Source organism: Misgurnus anguillicaudatus, chromosome 1 (genome assembly GCF_027580225.2).
Source record: "Misgurnus anguillicaudatus chromosome 1, ASM2758022v2, whole genome shotgun sequence".
In the NCBI taxonomy this organism is placed as follows: domain Eukaryota; kingdom Metazoa; phylum Chordata; class Actinopteri; order Cypriniformes; family Cobitidae; genus Misgurnus; species Misgurnus anguillicaudatus.
The window spans coordinates 21,885,045-21,906,438 of record NC_073337.2 but is presented as its reverse complement, the minus strand read 5'-3'; the positions used below and the strand labels follow the sequence as shown (position 1 = coordinate 21,906,438).

Here is a 21,394-nt window from a genome sequence, read left to right as displayed (position 1 = left end):
TGGGCCAATACAAACTCAAACATTAAACTAGAATGATCCAGACTTTGAAACAACTGTTGGGCTATTGTATATTTAATAGGTACAAACCAACGTTTTAACATCTGCGTTACAAAGAAAAAAAAGGAAAGAAGAAAAGAAACAAACATACTCCTTACATGTTTCAATGCATTATATGGTAATGTATCGTTTGTTTCTCATTGTAATGCAGTGTACCATGCGCTGTCTCTCGAGCACCCACACCCTCTCGCTGGTGCTGTGCGTCCTCGCGTTGACGCCCGCGACATTGGAGGCGGTGCCGGAGACCCTCTGCGGGGCGGAGCTTGTGGACACGCTGCAGTTTGTGTGCGGAGACAGGGGCTTTTATTTCAGTAAGTGCACATTTTATTTATTCATCAAGTGCTGCTCTCTCTCTCCCGCGCGCGCTCTCTCTCTCTTTCTCCCCTAGCACTAATGCGCCACTCATAAATAAAAAAGCATCAGTTTGCATGGCTGTCCAGTTTTCAAAAAAAAATCTTCTTTTAGGTTCTTTTTGCTTAATTTTGATTATGTTGTGTGATTATATAAACATGTCTGATTTTTACAAAAAATACAGTTGATATAATAAATGGTGCCATGCAGATATGCCAAAAGTCAAACTGTTATATCATAATTAAACCAACTTGTTTTTAATGCACATCTCTGGTAATACTATGCATGCATTTTTAATAAAAAAGGTTTTCCTCATAATTATTTATTATTACATGTCTGAAACCACTTTCTTTTTTGGCTGACATCACAAATACATCCAAACTCTCCAATCACTTGCCTCCATTCTGGTTCCTAACATCCATAGCATTCCAATGAACTTTAAAAGTCTCATCCTATAGATTTCCTCATTGAATATCATAATTGTTTGTTTCCCTTAGAAAATGTGTGTGATTATGACAGTAAAATAGTTTGTTAAAGGTGTTCACATTGACTTTAAACTATTGCAAGGTGAACTGCTGCAGTTCCCATGTGGCATACAGTATGAAAAAAAATGGCTTAGACTGATGTTTAATGTGTATTACATGTAAAGTAGATCTGCCAGCTGCTTTTCTCCCAAAATGAGGTTGGTGGAATCTGGCAAGCAAGCAGTGCAAGTGTAAGAAGGGCAAATAAATGTAGTACACGTCTTTTTCCATCAGAGAAACTACCCAAAGAAAACCATTTTGATCCCTAAACCTAAATCTCCAATTTTCCATTGGTCAGGAGATTTGCTGAGTCTTGGGATGTCCCAGTCAGCAGTAGGCAAATAGATCTTGATGGGACTTGCTTCTTACAAGCTTTATGTGCTATCCACAAAGGTTTTGCTTTGATCGTGCAAATGTAACCTTTATGATTGGCAATACATTTGCAATACATGTGAATTTAAAGGAACGGCTCAGTGTTATGATTGTTTTATAACATTAATATCCTCTTTAAAGGTGACTGCCCCAGCTGTGGTACAAATGTTGACTATTTTTTATGTAAGTTAATATGAAAGACATGACTTTTAAACAACAGAATTGACTTCATTTGAACTGTCGCTTTAAGGCCTTTCAAACGGATAACTCTCACTAGCTGTAGCTGGATTTAATTTGGCTCAGAAAACATTTCTAATCTTAGACAAACATTATTTTCTCCGTTTAAACATCACATTTCATTTCCGTGGATAGAAAGAGATCACTTACATCACAACAACGCAATGGGCATGTTTTGTGCATCGCTATCTGTTTATAATAGCCAATAAAATATTTATGACTTGCAAACAAGTTGAGGAAGTGTGACAGTCTCAGGGTACCAAAGATTATGTATTATGTGATCACTAGTGGATAGGAGCCAGTGCAAGACTGAACTCAGGGTTGACATTTGAAGTTTCCAGTCAACAACATTTGAGCTTTTAGTGCGGTTACAAAGAAGCTGGCTGGACTGTTTATAGCCGTCAATGGCCATGTGTTTGTTTGGTCGGTACAGAGCCCAAAATAAATACGTTTATGCTAATCTCAACTTTCAGTGAAATCGTTGCATCATCATGGCAAACTTTTTGAAGAGCATATAATATGCATAATATTATTTTATATGTATAAGGGTAAATCATTATAGTATTTATATAATGTAGTTTATTGTGTAAGGTATGTGAACTAGACTAAGAAAAAAAATTGTAGCAGAGCATTGTGTTACCAATGCAAAAGGTTAATCCCAGGAAACACACATACTAATAAAAAGTATACTGTACCTGATAGCGCCCCTTAAGTCACTTTGGATAACAGCGGCTCATCCCTTTACCCAGCATTTTTTTAGTAATTTGTATGCAAATGATGGCAGAATTCACTGTCCCTTTAAAGGGACACTCCACTTTTTTTGAAAATATGCTCATTATCCAGCTCCCCTAGAGTTAAACATTTGATTTTTACCGTTTTGGAATCCATTCAGCTAATTTCAGAGTCTGGCGCTAGCACTTTTAGCATAGCTTAGCATAATCCATTGATTCTGATTAGACCATTAGCATCACGCTTAAAAATAACCAAAGAGTTTAGATATTTTTCCTATTTAAAACTTGACTCTTCTGTTGTTACATTGTGTACTAAGACTGACAGAAAATTAAAATTTGTGATTTTCTATGCAGATATGGCTAGGAACTATTATTCAACTATACTTTGTTGCCGTAGCATGGCTGGGCGTAATGATATTACGCAGTGCCTAAAAGTAGTCCCCTTAGTGTCTTTCAATAGCAGGGGACTATTTTTGGGTACTACGTAAAATCACTACGCCTGCTGCAGCTATGTTACAGCAGCAAGTCCTTGATTATTACGCCAGAATGAGAGTATAGTTCCTAGTCATATCTGCTTAGAAAATACCAACGTTTAATTTTTCGTCGGTCTTAGTACACCGATGTAACTACAGAAGAGTCAAGTTTTAAATTGGAAAAATATCGAAACTTTTTGGTCATTTTTGAGCGCGATGCTAATGGTCTAATCAGATTCAATGGATTATGCTAAGCTATGCTAATAGTGGTAGCACCAGTCTCGGAGATCAGCTGAATAGATTCCAAAACGGTAAAAATCAAATGTTTAACTCTAGGGGAGCTGGATAATGATTATATTTTCAAAAAAAGTGGAGTGTCCCTTTAAGACGAAAAAGGTTATTGGTGGGTTTAAGCCCTGTGGCCAACCCTATGGACACGTGCAAACAAACAAACTGGATTCAGCTTGGCATCCCATGTACAGTAAGCATCCAGTGACAGTGAACAGTGTTTCTATTCCAGTGAGTCTTTCTCCAGGTCCCGTGTCACTGCCAGTGCAACTCCACTTACATTTCTGAACTTCACATTTCATTTTCTTAAAAGAAAGGTGAAATACAACTCTGTGGAAAAATCTTTTATTGAAACAAAATGTGGTCTGAGGAAAGCAGCGAGAAGATGAGCCGGAGACGAGGAAGAAGAAGAGGGAGAAGAAAAGATCCTCGATTTAGTCAGTTTTTCCCATTATTAGCCTGACCCAGAAATCTTTAGCTGTCTTTGAAAAGCCTCAACAGCAAACCCATCCCAAATCATCCTCAGTTAAGTGTTGGTTGCTGTGCAGCAGAACTTCTGAATAAGTGACAATACAAGCAGATGGTCATGGTCATTTGTTTATATTGTTGTTGCACCACTGATATCTCTGACCTCCAATGATTTTTAAAGCTGGATGTGGACTTGTTCTTGACTCGAACTTGACACCCGATCTCTGGTGTTGGTCTTGTCTCGGACTCGAGTTGACCTCGACCACAACACCACCCTGCTGGTTGATGTTGTAAATACACCATTCAGTGCTAAAGAGCATCATTCTTGATTTATTCAAAATTAGCCATGTTCTGACTAAATACATTTTAACTTACATAATCACTCACATTTAATATTATATATTGTAGAAGATGGTTTACCACTGCCCAAAAGTGTGAAATTGACGTATATTTTTCCTTGTCTGCTGCACTTGACATCACAGCTCTAGGCAGTCATTGGTAAAGGATACAAGACTTTCTTGTGGCGCCTCAAAATGATGTAATTTTCCTGTGGCTTCAGAGTGATTAGTCACATGACGGTTACGGCTCACATGATTGCCTTTAAAAGTTCTGGAGTCCCAAGAACCGAGAATTTGGGAGCACGTGGCACGTAAACCACTGCTAGACAAGCTTTGGTTTTGTGTTGCCTTTTTAAAGAATTGAAAGCGATTACTCTGTGATGCATGAAAGGGATTGCAAATCAACGCATGACGCAACGATCGCTGGGTCCCACAGCAGTGAAGATCAAGAAAGATTGCAAAAACAAGGGGTGGTAACATACGTCACTGATAGGACTACTTGTTTCATTATGTTTGCAACAGCTGGAACACAAACGCACACACAAAAGCTTGACTCTAGTGCGGTTCCAGATTACGGAGGATTACAAGATGATCAGGATGCCCCCGGCCCCCTCTTGTTCTATAATGGACACAAGTACTTAAAAAAACCTTCTGGATGCTGCAAGATTTACAAGGCTAAAAACATTGACTAGATCACGTAAGCAAAAACCTAAAAGCAAAGTCCCTTTAGGGAATTCGCACCACTAGGCAGCCATATTTGCAATAGCTCTGTTTCAGCTACTACGCATGGGCACAGGTTGGCAAGGACCTCACGCCACTCCGTACAGAGCCCCGCCCCCAGAGAATCGTCAGTCTTTATCGATTAAGGATTGGTTCTTTTAACTGGAAGGCGGGACTTCTGTCGGCCAAGGTGGCCATATTGAGGGTTGCATTGTCCTATATGGAGGGTATGCACATGACGTAGCCGTTGGCGAGAGGGACTGCGGTTACGCCCACTGAGTGGCAAAAAACAGAGCGGCAGCATTTGAGTAATGCTAATCTGTTAAACAGAAATCTGTAAAAAATACCTTGATATTTTGTCAGACAAAACCTAAAGTATCATACCAAATCAAGTTGCACAAATCTTTACATTTTTGCTGTATGTTATGAATAGCTTCACACATTAAAGGAAACACCACCACTGTTTTTATACCTCAACTTAGACAAATGAATACATACCAATCTTTTACAATAAATACACTTAATCGAATGAGAACTGTATTGTTTGGCGGAAGAGCACTTAGTTTGCCGCACTTTGACCTCGACACACAGTGACATCATCACTCCTGACTACTCCCCCTCTCGCTCAAACATCCCTCAATATTACTGCACCCGAGGTCATAGTGCTGCACACTAAAGCCCGATTTATAGTCGTGCGTAAGCTCTACGCCGTAGCTACGCCGTTGGCTATCCGTAGCCTGTGAGTAGCTCTGCGTAGCCTGACGTGCACCTCGCAAAATTTTTAACAACACGTCAGTTCTACGCGGACCGCAAGCGCTGTGATTGGTCCACAAGAACCCCTCCAGACAGGTAAAAAAACTGCGTCATAGGTATTTCCGTTTGCGACGGTGAAATGGCCAAGTTGAGGAGTGATTTAACTCAAACTGCAACAAAAGTCGCTGTTTATTTACTACCATCATTGCTGGTTTTCTCAAATCATACACAACAAGTTGCTGTTTCTCCTTCGTTTGTGGGTTAACTTGCCAAGCTTCTTCTTCTTTGACGGTGGCGATGCTACTGTGGTTACACGCATGGATACTGCCTACCAGCGGTCTGCGCGCGTGTTTGCACGTCGACGCGGACGACGACGCAAAAGTATAAATGAAAACCGGCGCGGAACCAACGCCGTCGCGGCTACGCCCTAGGACCTACGCACAACTATAACGAGCCCTTAAGTGCTCTTCCGCCATACAATATAGCTCTCATTTTTATCCACTTAAATAATCGCCACGTTTTATTGTATGCCACCATACTTAATCATGTAACAGTCTATAAATAGGGAAAACATGGAAGTGTTTGGTGGCTTCTAAATTCATCCCTGTTTGGATCCTAAGGAATGAATGGGGCTAGGCTAAATGCTAACACATTTACGATGCGCTGTACAAAGATTAAATGCACGCATTGATAAAAGATAGGTATGTATTAATTAGTCTAAGTTGAATTAAAAACATAGTAAAATATTGAAAAACGGTGGTGTTTTTCTTTAAACGACAGCTTTAGCACTACACAGTCATACTGTAACTTACACTTAAATAAATATCTACAAACGTGTTGTTTTAAAATAGGTGTATGAAGTTCCTGGACAAAACAGTCAAACATTTAAAAAAAAATTCTATCTCTGACCACCCATAACTTCCCAGAAAGTTTGTGATTTCTAAGACAAAACATGGGAAGAAAACTTCCTCTTGCTATAGTTGCTATAAACTCTTTGTGGTACCATTGATAAAGATGTAGTTTCCAGGACTATAGCAGCTTTTATAGTCCCGAGTGAACAATAAAGATCCTGACACTTTGAACGGCAGTGTATGACACCCGTTCCAAGAACTCACTGTACTTCAGTAACCGCATCATAGCTATAAAATTCTGCGCCTTGCTGAGAAGAAATCAAACTGTTTCCAGTGTTGTTCCTCAGTAAAATTGACATTTTGTGGTGCGGCGGTTCAGTTAGAAGCAAGTTGCAAGCACATTGGTCTAAGAAATCCAAGTATGAAGTAATGGAGGTGATATACTCAGGTTTAATGGCACAATATGTACAATTTTTGCATTAAAATATCCAAAAACTACTTGCTTAGTGTTATATATTTTGTTTACGTGGACTTACGTAAAATAAAATAAAAATTCGCCCCTCTTCATAGGGTTGCTTGTCTGGGTTAACCTCGGTTTCTGCTGCTAAAGACGCCATTGGTGGGTTTGAATCAAAGATATTTAATATTACGAATATGCGATAAGAATGGGGGAGATCGCAATGGTCAAAATGGCCGCTCTTGTCTCCCCTCCCAGTAAAAGAGCCAATCGTTAATCGGAATCCCTTGGGAGAGAGACTTTGCGCATAATCGACAGGTTTTGTTTAGAGGGGCTGCAAATGGTCTGACACAACTTCCTTTAAAAGACTTTGGTTTGAATTCATGTGGCACTGCGCAGATTGATCTACGTATGACATCAAACTATCGCAAGAATGTTGCTATTAAATCATTCTCGTAATGGTTTGATGTCATAGGCCGATTGGTATGCGCAGTAGTAGTAGTTTGCATTAAAGCCCGACCGATAAAGGATTTTGAATGCCGATACCGATACAAATGTTTGTTGGCTTTAAAATCCAATATTCCGATATATCGGCCGATTTTTTTACAGAAACGCGCAACAAAACATTAACAGATTTTCCTAACATTAGTTATTTGTAGTTATTTATTTGTTTCAACTAAAATAATATGATAATACATTTTAAAAAGAAACTTGTTTCTTTTATTGGCCGGTGACCAACTCACCATGAACTCACTTCACTGTTGTTCTCACTGCCCAACTCTGGCTGGATCAGCAGGTTGCAGGATGTGTGATGCGTTATACACGAGTGTTGACAACAGGGAGGTTGTAGAGTGCCCTCTGGTGGACAAACTTTACGACGAAAACACTCATGACATGGTTGAAGGCTGTTTCGTACGTTTTTTATTAAATATTCATTTATCGGCCATTATGAATGCCGATACCGCCTGCCGATATATTGGTCGGGCTCAAGTTTGCATGCTGAAGTAGTACCGTCTAGTGCACGGCGCTTCTATCAAGCTACACTATGGGACTTATATTCTAACGTAACGATCAGTATTAGGGGTCACGCATTACAAGTAACATGCATTACTTAATAATATTACTTTTCTGAAGTAACGAGTAAAGTAATGCCTTAATTTTTAAATGTACACATTAATATTTGAGTTACTTTTTCAAAAAAGTAATGCAAGTTACTTTTTTAGTTTAATTAATTTGATTTAAAAAAATTGTGTACTGAATTAAACTAAACGTAGTCACATTATGGACTCTATGCGGACACACCTGTGTGGGAACAGTTTGAGTCAGAAGCTGAGTTGGCAGGCCAGAGCTCGACATTTTTGTGATGAAATATGCAATTTCTGAATGCAGAACTTTTCAGTCATTAAAACACATGCAAGGCCTGAAAGAGGTCAAGCCTCAGCCAAGAAAAAGTAATGCAAAAGTAACTAAAAAGTAACATAAGCATTACTTTCCATGAAATGTAACTAGGTAACGCAATTATAGTAGTTACTTTTTGGAGAGTAACTAAAATTGTAATGCATTACTTTTAAAAGTAACTTTCCCCAACACTGGTAACGGTTACAAACCTTTATTTCAATACATCGTTCCACGCTCTTTAAAAACATCATCAAGCAGTAGCTGTTGTTGTTTAGTGACCTCTAGCAATGAAAATAGCTGTCCTCTTGCGAATGGGTTGATAGTTTTACGTGATTGGGGATGAGAGATTGTCAGCTAGCCGATAGATAATCTTTCCAACACGGCAACAATCTTAAATGTGAACATCTGTGAACAATTTGTATGGATAATGAAAAACACAAACAACAGACTAAGACTAATCTGATTTCCGTACTGACAAAAACAAACAAACCTGCGACCAATTTATGACTATAAAGAGTCACTGAAGAATATCTGATTCTGATGTGTTCCCCTCAAGATGTGCCATCCATATTTTTGGTCCTTTGACGGAGCACAAAACTAAAACTAATATTAGCGCGCAAACACAATAGGGTCTTACGCATAGCTTCAAAAAGATGCGTACCCCTCAGTCATACTTAGCAAAGATAACAGTGCCCCCTATTCCCCCACCGCTTAGCAATCTGTTTTGCAATCTGGAGAGGTGCATCTTTGTCAGAATTAGAGCACCTCTCTTTCCAAAACAACGCTGTCAGAGTGCAGCAAAAGCAAAGCAGAAGTTAATCCATTTTGTCAGCGCTGGCCGCCCAGTGAGCCAAGAGCTATTAACTCTGAAAGGGAAAGGCATTTCCTCCTTGTAAATGCCATATTAAATTATTATTATTATTTCATTTGGTAACAGGGAATAGAATATCACAGCTATATCGCCCTAGGTGAGTGGTGACTTGTAAATGGAGAGCAGGATATTTTTTAGGGCCACCAGGAGATCGTAGTCCCAGAGCAAAGAACATTAAGTTACTCAAGGTGTCTACCTTTAACATAAATCCTTCGGTGCTCAATAGCTCTGGACTGGGACTGGACAACCCAAATCCTGACTTATAACCCAATCATTAAACATAATGTCTAGGACATAACGGGTGCATTCACCTCATTGGCAGCACACAGAGTTTTTACCCATGAGGTCTTTTCATGGGTAATTATCACCTAGTTAAGCAGTAATAATGGGGATGTAGGTTCATCGTGGTCTTCTAGAGATGTGTTTCTTCTCATGCGGTTCGGAGATCTCCATGGTCGGGCTGGTTTGCCAGGTGCAATTTGTACAGCCGGGAGTTTTCCGCAAGGGTTGATTTGACCCCACGGGTGCTGGACTTGGCCTCACGAACAAGTGGACTGGTTTAAAGACATCAAGTTTGAAAGTGGAAAACATGATATTCTCAACGTTTGGGTGAGTGTGACCCTCGCTTTAACTGGGGAGCATGCCAGACAGGGTCTGCTCGGTGCAAAGTGATACCCTGTAAATTTCACACTGAAGAAATTCATGTCGTTAACGCATCCATATATCTGAATTATCAGAGCCACGGTCTGGCTGACGCATTGAGCTATTACAGAGTCTGTGAGCGAGCTCTCAGCCGCAGGTTACTAAATGTATTTCAAGTACTCGAAATTTAGCATTTTAGAGGTGACCTGATGAGGAGTGTTTGTTCCCCGCAAACTGATATCGTGGTAAAAATAAAATGGATAATGTGCTTCAACGCATTCTGATGACAGGCTACATTTAATACCTGCTTGTCATTTACGCAAAGCATTTCAGATGCGCGCTGTAGCGATTACCATTTTTTAAAAATTGTTGCTATGTGCCCAACAGGCAAACCGACAGGATATGGACCGAGTTCAAGACGGTCGCACAACCGTGGCATCGTAGACGAATGCTGCTTTCAGAGCTGTGAACTGCGGCGGCTGGAGATGTACTGCGCGCCTTTGAAGTCCGGCAAAGCTCCACGATCTGTACGGAGGGAAAGGCATACAGATAACCCAAGGACACCAAAGGTGGGTTCAGGAAATATACACATGGATGCACAGTAACTGCAGCCACAATGATTATGTCCCAACTGACCCTAAGTCCCACCCTTCCAGGGTAGTGAATTTTCATTTTGTGATTATTGCAATTCAAATTGTCTAAATTCTAACTTTAAGAATTGTTAAAATGAATGAAGTTAAATGACGTCGCATTGCATTGTATCTATGGTTTGTTTCCGGACTACAAACCGCACCGGAGTATAAGCTGCAATATTCAAAAATGCATCATTAAGACGAAATAACATATATAAGTCCCAGTAGACTATACGTCGCATTTATTTATAAAATTATTTCACAAAATCCAAGGCGAAGAACAGACATTTAATCTGGAAAGGCAAGTTATTCAACTAAACAATAGCAGACAGAACAGCAGGCTGAATAGATGTCTGTACGTTAAAGTAATATTATCAGTTATTTAAACGATAAACCATACCATACAGAACTTACCTGGAAGGTTGAATAGGCTTAATTAACCGAACAAGCCAACTAGCGTTAAGTTCGCATACTCGTCATTCCGCATCACTGAATCCATTGAATTACATAAATACAGAAGCAGCATATGGCGGACTCTCACGGCTGTTGACGGTAATGTTGTCTCTTGCCTCATGAATGTCAAAATTAAATCATACTGACTTACAAGGCGCACCTGACTATAAGACGCAGCACAAGCCAAGTTATGAAAAAAAATGCGGCTTATAGACTGAAAAATACAGTAACTCTTTCCCCACCATTGACGAGATCTCGTCAATTCAGAATAAACATTTGCATGAAAAAACGCGTTCCTGATGAGTTTTTATTGTTATCTGTAATTATCCACTAGATGGCGCACTTACCCAATGTATAAAAAACTAAAGCAAAAAATTATTTATTAATTTTACACTGCGTGTAGGTTTTGATAATCGTTCTGAATCTGATCTCTACCAAAATTCCTTCACAAAAATTCAATTATTTCAGCTTTTTGCTAAAAATTTGTATTTTTTAAGAAAAATTCACATTTTTAAGAGTTTATAAGCAGAGAAAAATATTGATGAAACTTTCCCCCCCGTTTTGTTTGTTTGTTTATTGTTTGTTTGAAAGCAGAGGGTCTGTTCTTTCATTTGATATATTTGTATGTTTATACTTAAAAAAAAAAAATTCCTAAAAGGCATTTTGTGAAAATCACAAAAAATACTGGCGGGCAACTTAAAAAAAAAGGCTGCCGGGGAATGAGTTAAAAAACCACCTTAACGGAATTAAAACGTAAATAATTGATTTGAATTCAGTGAATACATCTGACAGACCTGAATATTGACCTTTATTTGCCTCCAAACCATGATTTTATAATAATGATTGTTCTGAGCACAACAAATATCCGATGAAGTGAGTCATACTGTTTTTATCCGCTCTTAACTGTAATATTTGGTATGTCCACCTTTTGCAGCAATTACAGCAGCACATCTCTCTGGCATAGTGTCAATATATTTCCTCATAATTTCAACAGTAATGTCATCCCATGCCAGTTATTTTCCAACTTGCCCCAAATTTCATCAGTCTCGGATTTTGAGAGAGCAAGTAGAGAAAATGAGCGAAATCTCCACTACATCTAAAGGCATCATTATGCTCTATTAAAAGATTTGTTGGTTTAACTTAAAACAATTACGTTAACTGGTTACCTTAAAATTTGAGTTAATTCAAATTAAAAATATAACAAAAATTAAGTCAACCAGGTAACTTACTTTTTTCAAGTTTACAGTGCATAGAATAGAGCCATCATCATGTGTAACATTTAAGTGTCAATAAATGTCAAATAACCAATACTGGTTGTGTTCCCCTACAGAAACCTACATCTGGAAATAGCCACTCCTGTAAGGTACGTCTTCCTATAATCTATGTGTGAACCATAACAGTCCTGTATGTGTGCATGACAACGCTATGGAGATTGAACGCTTGAATATTAACATTCAAGTTTAGTACATAATCCAAAAATGATTTAAAAGTAGCTTTTTTGAAGAACATCCTGAGTACTTCTGTAAAAAAATAAATCCCCAACTCAATAGTGGATGAATGATGCCAGAATTGATTTATTTTTGGATAAACTGTTCTTTAACTCGTGCCAGTACATCGTGCTACGATAGGTACGCAAGGATAAAGCAGCTTGCCTGTCGCACAAGCTGCCCAAATGTGGGCCATCCTTTAAAGTGCTCTCAGAGCTCCTCTCACGAAAAAAAGAAAACCATTAGCAAGTGAACAGCCTAAGTGGTTTTTGTGGTAGATCTCCGCTCTCCACAGACATATTTCTGCACCCATACGTCATGCTTTGGAAGCTGAATCTAAGGTCACCTTAGATGTCTTAACAATGAGTTCAAAACTGCATCGGTTTCATTGAGTGCATGCACAAAATAAGCGGATAACTATTAAAAATCTGCAAAAACTGTTTATATGCAAATCAATAAACCGGCTACGCAGACAACTGCGTTTACATGGGACTTGGAGATTTCTCACAGGTAATGACGTCATTGCCTATAGTACATAATAGTAGTTATGTACATGTTCACAAAATACTCGCAAGACACTTAACACTAAACTCTGATTAAACATGAGATTAGGCGAGTACGTGAGTGTCTCTTTTATTATATCTGCGTCTGCAGCAGGCACTTATTTTGACATGACGTGTGATGCACATACACTCACCTAAAGGATTATTAGGTACACCATACTAATACTGTGTTTGACCCCCTTTCGCCTTAATTCTACGTGGCTTTGATTCAACAAGATGCGGAAAGTATTCTTTAGAAATGTTGGCCCATATTGATAGAATAGCATCTTGCAGTTGATGGAGATTTGTGGGATGCACATCCAGGGCACGAAACTCCCGTTCCACCACATCCCAAAGATGCTCTATTGGGTTGAGATCTGGTGACTTTGGGGGCCATTTTAGTACAGTGAACTCATTGTCATGTTCAAGAAACCAATTTAAAAATTATTCGAGCTTTGTGACATGGTGCATTATCCTGCTGGAAGTAGCCATCAGAGGATGGGTACATGGTGGTCATAAAGAGATGGGCATGGTCAGAAACAATGCTCAGGTAGGCTGTGGCATTTAAACGATGACCAATTGGCACTAAGGGGCCTAAAGTGTGCCAAGAAAACATCCCCCACACCATTACACCACCACCTCCAGCCTGCACAGTGGTAACAAAGCATGATGGATCCATGTTCTCATTCTGTTTACACCACATTTTGACTCTACCATCTGAAAGTCTCAACAGAAATCGAGACTTATCAGACCAGGCAACATTTTTCCAGTCTTCAACTGTCCAATTTTGGTTAGCTTGTGCAAATTGTAGCCTTTTTTTCCTGTTTGTAGTGGAGATGAGTGGTACCCGGTGGGGTCTTCTGCTGTTGTAGTCCATCCGCCTCAAGGTTGTGTGTGTTGTGGCTTCACAAATGCTTTGCTGCATACCTCGGTTGTAACGAGTGGTTATTTCAGTCAAAGTTGCTCTTCTATCAGCTTAAATTAGTCGACCTATTCTCATCTGACCTCTAGCACCAACAAGGCATTTTCGCCCACAGGACTGCCACATACTGGATGTTTTTTCTCTTTTCACACCATTCTTTGTAAACCCTAGAAATGGTTGTGCGTGAAAATCCCAGTAACTGAGCAGATTGTAAAATACTCAGACCGGTCTGGCACCAACAACCATGCCACGCTCAAAATTGCTTAAATCATATTTCTTTCCCATTCTGACATCCAGTTTGGAGTAAAGGAGATTGTCTTGACCAGGACAACACCCCTAAATGCATTGAAGCAACTGCCATGTTATTGGTTGATTGGATAATTGCATAAATGAGAAATTGCACAGGTGTTCGTAATAATCCTTTAGGTGAGAGTAGGTTAACATGACGTGCTGAACACATATTTTGACATGATGATCTACACACACACATAAGGGGGGAAATACATGTTTTGATGAGCTCCGCATTGTGCGCCTTTAAAAAAGTAACCAGCCGCAACGGTTGACTTGTGACCTAGCACAGTTCTCTTCTCTCGTTTACTTCTTGTAGTCTTAACCATGGGGGCCGACCATCTATTTTCTTAAATGCCAAACACTTCTTAAAATGTTAGTATTTTACCATGGTAAGGTTTGATGTCCGAAATCAAGCAAAATTTACCCAAACTCTTTTTATTTTATTTTTCAGGAAGTTCATCAGAAGAACTCGAGCCGAGGAAATACAGGAGGCCGAAACTATCGCATGTAGACTTGGTGGACAACAACAACAACAAAAAAACGGAAATAAAGACAGCAAAGTCATCCAGAGACATACTTCACTGTAAAAACAACAGGATACTGGATGAATAAGCCCCATTATGGGGGTAAAAAACAAAGAAAATTAGCTGCTATAAAAGTCAAATAAAAACTGTTTCTTTACCTCTTTGTGTGAACTTATGCGCCTAGTGGATGCAGATCGCTTGATATTTCCCAAATATTGACCCGTTTCAATGCCAATTCACATCTATGTGCTGAGGTCCATATTCCACCGGACAGCCATTGGAAAAGAGGTAATAGGTGACTGGTTGAAAGTTCATGTGCTTCTCCCAAGGCCCAGCTGCATCACCACAACCCAGCCTTGACTACCCACCATACTTTCATCACAATAAGGATCTATAGCTTAATCTTTGAAAAAATATCATTCTTATCAATTCAAAACCTAATTTGATCTCCTACATGCACATCCTGTCTTTATGCAAAATGTTCGCAAGCTTCACCACATGGCAGTCGATTCATGACAACAGACGCCGTCTAGATGGCGTAGACCAGATGGAAACCCGACTGCACAGAGATGGAGAGTTTTGGTTAAAAAAAAAGATCCGATCAAGGGGGATTATACAAAAGCCTTGGGCACATGCACAAAGGTGCTCAAGTGTGGGTTTTAGAGATCATAATCCTGGCAATTTCGGGTTGGAAGAACATGACCTACATCCTAAAACGCATCTTGAGTTTTATTTGCGTCCATGTTAAACTAGGGAGGTAGAAAGCCACTCACAAGCAAATATCCGCATGTATTTTCACCAACATGTCTGTGAGGAAAGACAACCAACCACACCACTAAAACTACAAGTAATCGTAATGTATACAAGAAGAACGTCCGCACAGATTCACCATATAGCCAACCTGAGTTCGACAACCATCTCTCTAAAGGACTGAGAAGCCGTTTGCTTTGCATACAGTATCATGCAGGAAGTCATGTTTGAATCTCTGTCACGTTACCCAGACTTTTGAATCTTGCTGGAAAAAGACTGGTCACGTTACTCAGACTGATACTCAATACCTCCATGAAGCCCGGTCCAAGCCACCAGGGGGTTTTGGAGTTTGAACCCTGGCTGTTTGCACATCCCTTCTCACCCCGCATGATGATGTCATCCTTTCTGACTTCGATCCACAATCTCTGTACGCTGTATATCTGTACTCAAACTATATTAATATTCGCATTCTCTAACCATAATTGTATATGATGGGATCGTATAGCTGATCCATATAAATGATCAACCCACTGTTTACTGGTGCTATTTTGTAGATTGATAATTGCAGGTGTTGACTTTAGATGCTCTTCCCATTTGCACAGCCTTGTGACCATCATTGTAATAGTAGGGGTGAGCGGGGCACAAACTAACGCGGGGTTAATTGTAACGCAGCTACTTTACATATTTATACAAGGCAATCTGTGCTTTTGTTCTTTTTCTCTTACTATCAGAAGATGATCTCCTGTGAAATAGTGAAAACTTTTGATGTGTTTTGGTTAAGATCAGGGTTTCCCGCAGCACATTTCAGTTAAGGTGGGCCGCCTAAGCTTGGAAACCCTACCGCCTTAACTAGGTCATCCAAAAAAAAAAAAACGCTGCACAAAAGGCCGTCAACTGCATCTCGGCGAATAGCGCGTATGCGCACCACACAGCTGAAATGAGATAAGACGTGGTCCGTCATGTCTGGAGGACAGCCAGTTGATAAAACGCGTGTCCATGAGAACTGTAAGTGGACTTATGTTTTGAGGTTATTTTTAGCCTGTTATTGTATTCGTCTATAGTTCTTGCAATTTTAAAGTAAGTTAGCTGGTGATATTGTTGTTTAAGCAACCTGCTAGCTAGGTTTCACGTGCCTGTTGATTAGATATAATTGTTGAGCACTCTTGCTCACGTTATTTATGTGCATTATTTACATGCTACAGTAGTTACACTCCTTTAAGATAATGTAATTAATATTGGGAAATAATCAGTTTTTACGCTATCTATAATCGTTCGCCAGACAGTCTACAACATCTGCTTTAGTTTGTGTTTATTAACCCTTTAGTTTCACTTCAGCTATTCCCGTTAGAGGTAAAAACATTTAATTCATTAATAATCTAGGATGTGTTCATTTTTTGGCAGAGTTCCTTCAAAATTAAGTTTTATCATGACGTATACGCCCCACCCCTTTGATTACCACGCCCTCGGCCCCGCCCACCCTACCACCTTAACTAACACATTTTCTGTGGGGAAACCCTGAAGATATTGAACAAAGAGTGTTTTGGAGGCATAAGAGTACATTTCTTCATCTTATGTTTTTTCGATTTCTGAGTTGGGTGTGTAAGTCACCAAATCCAACCTTATATTATTTTATCTTGTTACCTAAAACATAACAGCATTTTAAAACATGTCAGTAACTGATAGCTGGGATTGAAATCATTTTTACACAGTGGGGTTAGTTGTAACACAGCGTTACAACTAAGCCGCCAATACACAATGATAATGAAATGAAAACAATGTAAATACTATTAATATAAATGATAACTGAAATACAATATTCGGGGAGAAAAAAATCACAATTATTATTTTTGTCCTAATTGTGCAGCCCTTTCAAAAAAATCTATTTCTATGCATTGATGCATAATACATGGATGCATATGGATGGACGTGTGGATATCTATCTATTATAGGCAGATATATAAACAATATCCACCTTTAGAGGGATTTTTTCTGAATTATTTGTGTTGAAACCAAATTTTCTAGCAGGTGTTACAACAAACCCTCTCTTTGTTACAATTAATCCCACCTATGGGGTAAGTTGTAACGTTTGCACTCCTGTCGCTTTCGTTCTAATTGTACAATAATGGTAGGTCCCATCAAGCAAACTTTGAATGTTCATTTGTAGCAGAGAGGTGTGTGTTGCTTGTGTAAAAAAATGATTAATCAAACTTAAATATTTTTTGAATGATAGAGCCAAAGTCAAAAAGCATTAGGTTGTGCCCCGCTCTCCGCTATTATTTTTATTATTATTATTTCAATAATGTAACAGTGTAAGCAAGTGAAAGTTTTTTTTATTTCATGGATAAAGAAAAATGAAAAAAAATTGCAGATCAGAGTTGATTTTTAAATGTTTTGTTCATTCAGGATACCTAAATTATTTTAAATTGATAATCATGCCCATGCCAAACAACTTATGCGCACTTTCATGGCACCAATTTTACAACAGACATGATGACTTTGCCATTGCACAACAAAGCTGGTTACAGTATAATTTTGCCAAATTTGACGCCTGGTTGACACAGTCCATGTCTATTCAGGCCTGGTGTTTTTCTTTTAACTTGTCTAGGTTTTTACTCATCAATATGCTTAGGGAGGTTTATTTGGAAATTGCACAAAATTAAAGGTGCAGTGTGTAGATTTTAGTGGCATCTAGTGGTGAGGTTGCAAATTGCAACCAATGGCTCATTCTACAGCTCACCGCTCACACAGAAAAGCTACGATAGCCGCCACAGGACAAACCGATAGTCATCTGAGACAACGTAGTTGAAGAAACACGCAATGTGAAGCAGTTTGCCACTTTTATGGTTACTGTAACATGCCGACTTCCATGTAAAATATGTATGTAGATAAAAATGACTTATTCTACACTGTAAAAAATAAAAAGTTGACTTAAATTTTCATGGCAACTTGCTGCACAGCTTTTTTGAGTTGGATGATGTAGTTCACATAACTCAGTTTATTAAGTAATATCAACTTAAACCAACAAGTTGAACCAACTTAAACTGACTGGGGAAAAATGAATTTCTGTGTTTACTCAATTAGTTACTTAGTATATCCAATTCAGCTAACCTGCATGTTTTGGACTGTGGGAGTGTACACAGAAAGGTCTCCTAAACAAAGTATTTGTCTGACTTAGCCCTTGTTTGAACCAGAGACCTTTTTAAGGTGAGGCAACAATGATGCGCGCTATCCCACTTGTGCTGTCCACTACACTAAACACACAGTTTTCAATCATGGTAACAATGAACAAACATCATTCTTTCAAAATAACTCTTAATACAATATACATTTACGACATAACAACATAAATAAATCCAGCAAACATTAAAACAGTAATCTGTTTTAGTAAATATTAACAAAAGAAGTGAACGTGTCGCAATGCATGCTGGGAACCATTCCGACCATTTTTTTTTATTGCTTGTTTAGATTACTCAGTTTGGCAAGTTGGGTAAACGAAATGGACGTAAACGTATAAGTCCAGTCAACAAAATAATATTTGTATAGCTGGATGATTATGCTTATTTCATTCAGTGAACAACACAAAATAATGTATTGACACCCTTCAACAAAAAAAAAAAATCTTTGTTCAAGTTACTTAATTATCTTTGTTGAAAGAACATTTTGAAGTTGGATTTTTTACAGTGTAAAGTGATATAAACATAACAGTTAATTATGTAAGGTCTTTACAGACGGTTTCATCGGACGCACATGCTTGTCGAGGTTATGCGTTTGGACGGAACTTAACTTCCGGTGTCTGTTTGTTTAATGGTCTGGCTAGTGGCTAAACTGAACTCTGAAACAAATACCTCATCTAAAATAACAAATGCTATGGTTTCGTAAAAACGAGGGGAGACGGCGATCATGAATCAACGCTATGTAAACGAACGTTTGGCAGCCGATCTGTAGTTAAGATGATACACATTATATAGTACACATTTTACACAGTAATGCTAGACCAGTGTAGTTTTTGATACACTTTAGCTATTATTTTAACAAAGGTGATTTAATTGTTGTAATTGTTTGCTTGTTATCAGAAATAAACTACTCTTAAAGGACTCTGTTGTTATTAAATCTTTGCAGAGTTTACCGGAAGTTACGTTTGTTCCAAGAAAGCCGTTTATGTTGCTGAAACCGTCTATACATTGCACACTGCACCTTTAAGTAAATGTACACCATCAGAGCAAACAATAAAGGTTATTTTTATTTTAAATAGCGGCATTAACACTTTTGATAAGGGCAACCTTTTGTTTTTAATTAGTTTGTATTTTTAAACCAGAACATATATATATTATCTTCTCAATCAGCATTAAAGGAACAGTATGTAGGATTGTGGCCAAAACTGATATTGCAATCACACAACTGGTGGCCAATACATAACATGACAACATAAACATCAGTTGAGGGCTGCAACTTTTTAAATAACAATATCCTGGCCAGACCACTGTTGTTAGTGATATAAGTATTTGAAATGAAAATGATTTCTTAATGTCTAGTGAAACATCAGGGCCATGTTATGATTAACTGATATAAATTTATTACATACTGTTCCTTTAAGAAACAATAGAAAATTCAGAATCATAAGCAATAGCCTCAGTCCACCCAGAATATCTCTATATTATGTGCACATGTTAACATTGTAACCAACCTCACATGATGCCAAAGATTTTCAATGTTCATAAGTTTGTTACATGAATAGCTTTTGGCTAACACTTGGCAGCGTTGCAGATGTTTCTTCAATCTTCAAATTAAAAAACACACCAAGGAACATTGTTAGTCTTAAGTTGTTCAGTTTCCTCTTAAATTGAGTCGTTTGATTGATTCAATACAGGGGAGGGGGTAACATGTAACAATAAGTACTGTTTTGGAAGTTTGTGGCACTGTGCTTTTGTTTTCTTAACCTTTCAGAACATAAATATAACAATAAAAGATTCTGGGCATTGGACAAAAACATGCATTTTCATTTTATTAAGCATTTTTAAAATGTTATTGCTGGTGCTTTATTGCTTTCTGTAGAATATATGAACATAAGGACTTGTTCACTGTACCTGCTGAATAAACCACTTGTTAACGATTTAAGTCTTGAGTAATTACTGAATTACAAAAAGTTTGTTCAAATGAAAACTGAAGGTAACCTGGTTGCCTTAAATTTTTGAGTTAATTGAACATAAAAAATATTAGTTGACAAACATTTTTACATAACTTTGAGTTGAATGAACTCCAATTTCTTTAAGCAAACGGATAACCAAGTTAAACCAAAAAATATTTTTATTACAGTGTAACAACACCTGCATAGTAACCCTTGCAAAAGTGCTAGACAGATGATGGGTCATTCTCCCAAAAAATAATAAGACTGATGCACGATAGCAGTAAAGACTAGATTTTTTAGAAAACATTATTTGGCAAAACAAAAAATTATCAAACATAATTGTGTTTTTTTCACCTTCCATAAAGAATGATTTTAACATAGGAATTTTTTTGTATTTTAATGCTTTTTCTGCTGAAAATCTCATTACCATAACACATCACAGCATGTATTAAATGCATTTTATGCTGTTATTAAAAAAAACAGAGTAAACTTAAAATAATTTGAAAAAATTATAATTTGATGTTCTACAATATATTCTCAAAAGACAAAAAAAATTGCCAAAATATTCTTGTATAATAAAAATGAACTGTGGAAAAAAGAAGTGTCCATTACTGATGTTCTCATCCTCCATAAAAATTTTAATGGACTATTTACTCACACAGACATTTACATTAAGTTTTATCTGCCAGTACCTTTGAAATGGCTATAAGGTTAACAGATTACTTTATATTTTTGCACAACGTTTTTGATTGTCATTACCGATATAGGTAGGTTTTCTTTATTTGAGGAAAACATAGTATTCACGGTCTCGGTGAATGGTTACGGTAAATATTCGTAAGGCCTTTAATTAAAAACTAAATTGTGCTAAATTGTCAATAAAAGGTTTGTAAATAATGCCTTTAATTAAAGACCTTGTTTTTAATGAATATACAGGACATTTGTCAATGCAAGTATTAAAAAGATGATAAAAATGTTTCACATCTTGAAACCAAAAATTCAGATAATACTTTATAATAAGGGTCCATGAATCATGATGAACCAATATCTAAATGAATTATTACTTAAAGGGGACATTTTACAAAACTAAGATGTCAAATAAATCTTTGCTGTCCCCAGAGTACAAATGTGAAGTTCTAG

General features: G+C 37.9%; 1 protein-coding gene across 1 annotated transcript; it reads left to right on the top strand.

The window, feature by feature from the left end:
• The first annotated feature begins 202 nt into the window (after window positions 1–202).
• Window positions 203–20,242, top strand: igf1 (insulin-like growth factor 1). Its single transcript, XM_055190486.2, has 4 exons — window positions 203–368; window positions 9,919–10,100; window positions 11,947–11,979; window positions 14,310–20,242. The coding sequence occupies exons 1-4, from the start codon at window positions 203–205 to the stop codon at window positions 14,367–14,369; spliced, it is 441 nt and encodes a 146-aa protein (XP_055046461.2). The 3' UTR covers window positions 14,370–20,242.
• Window positions 20,243–21,394: the final 1,152 nt, after the last annotated feature.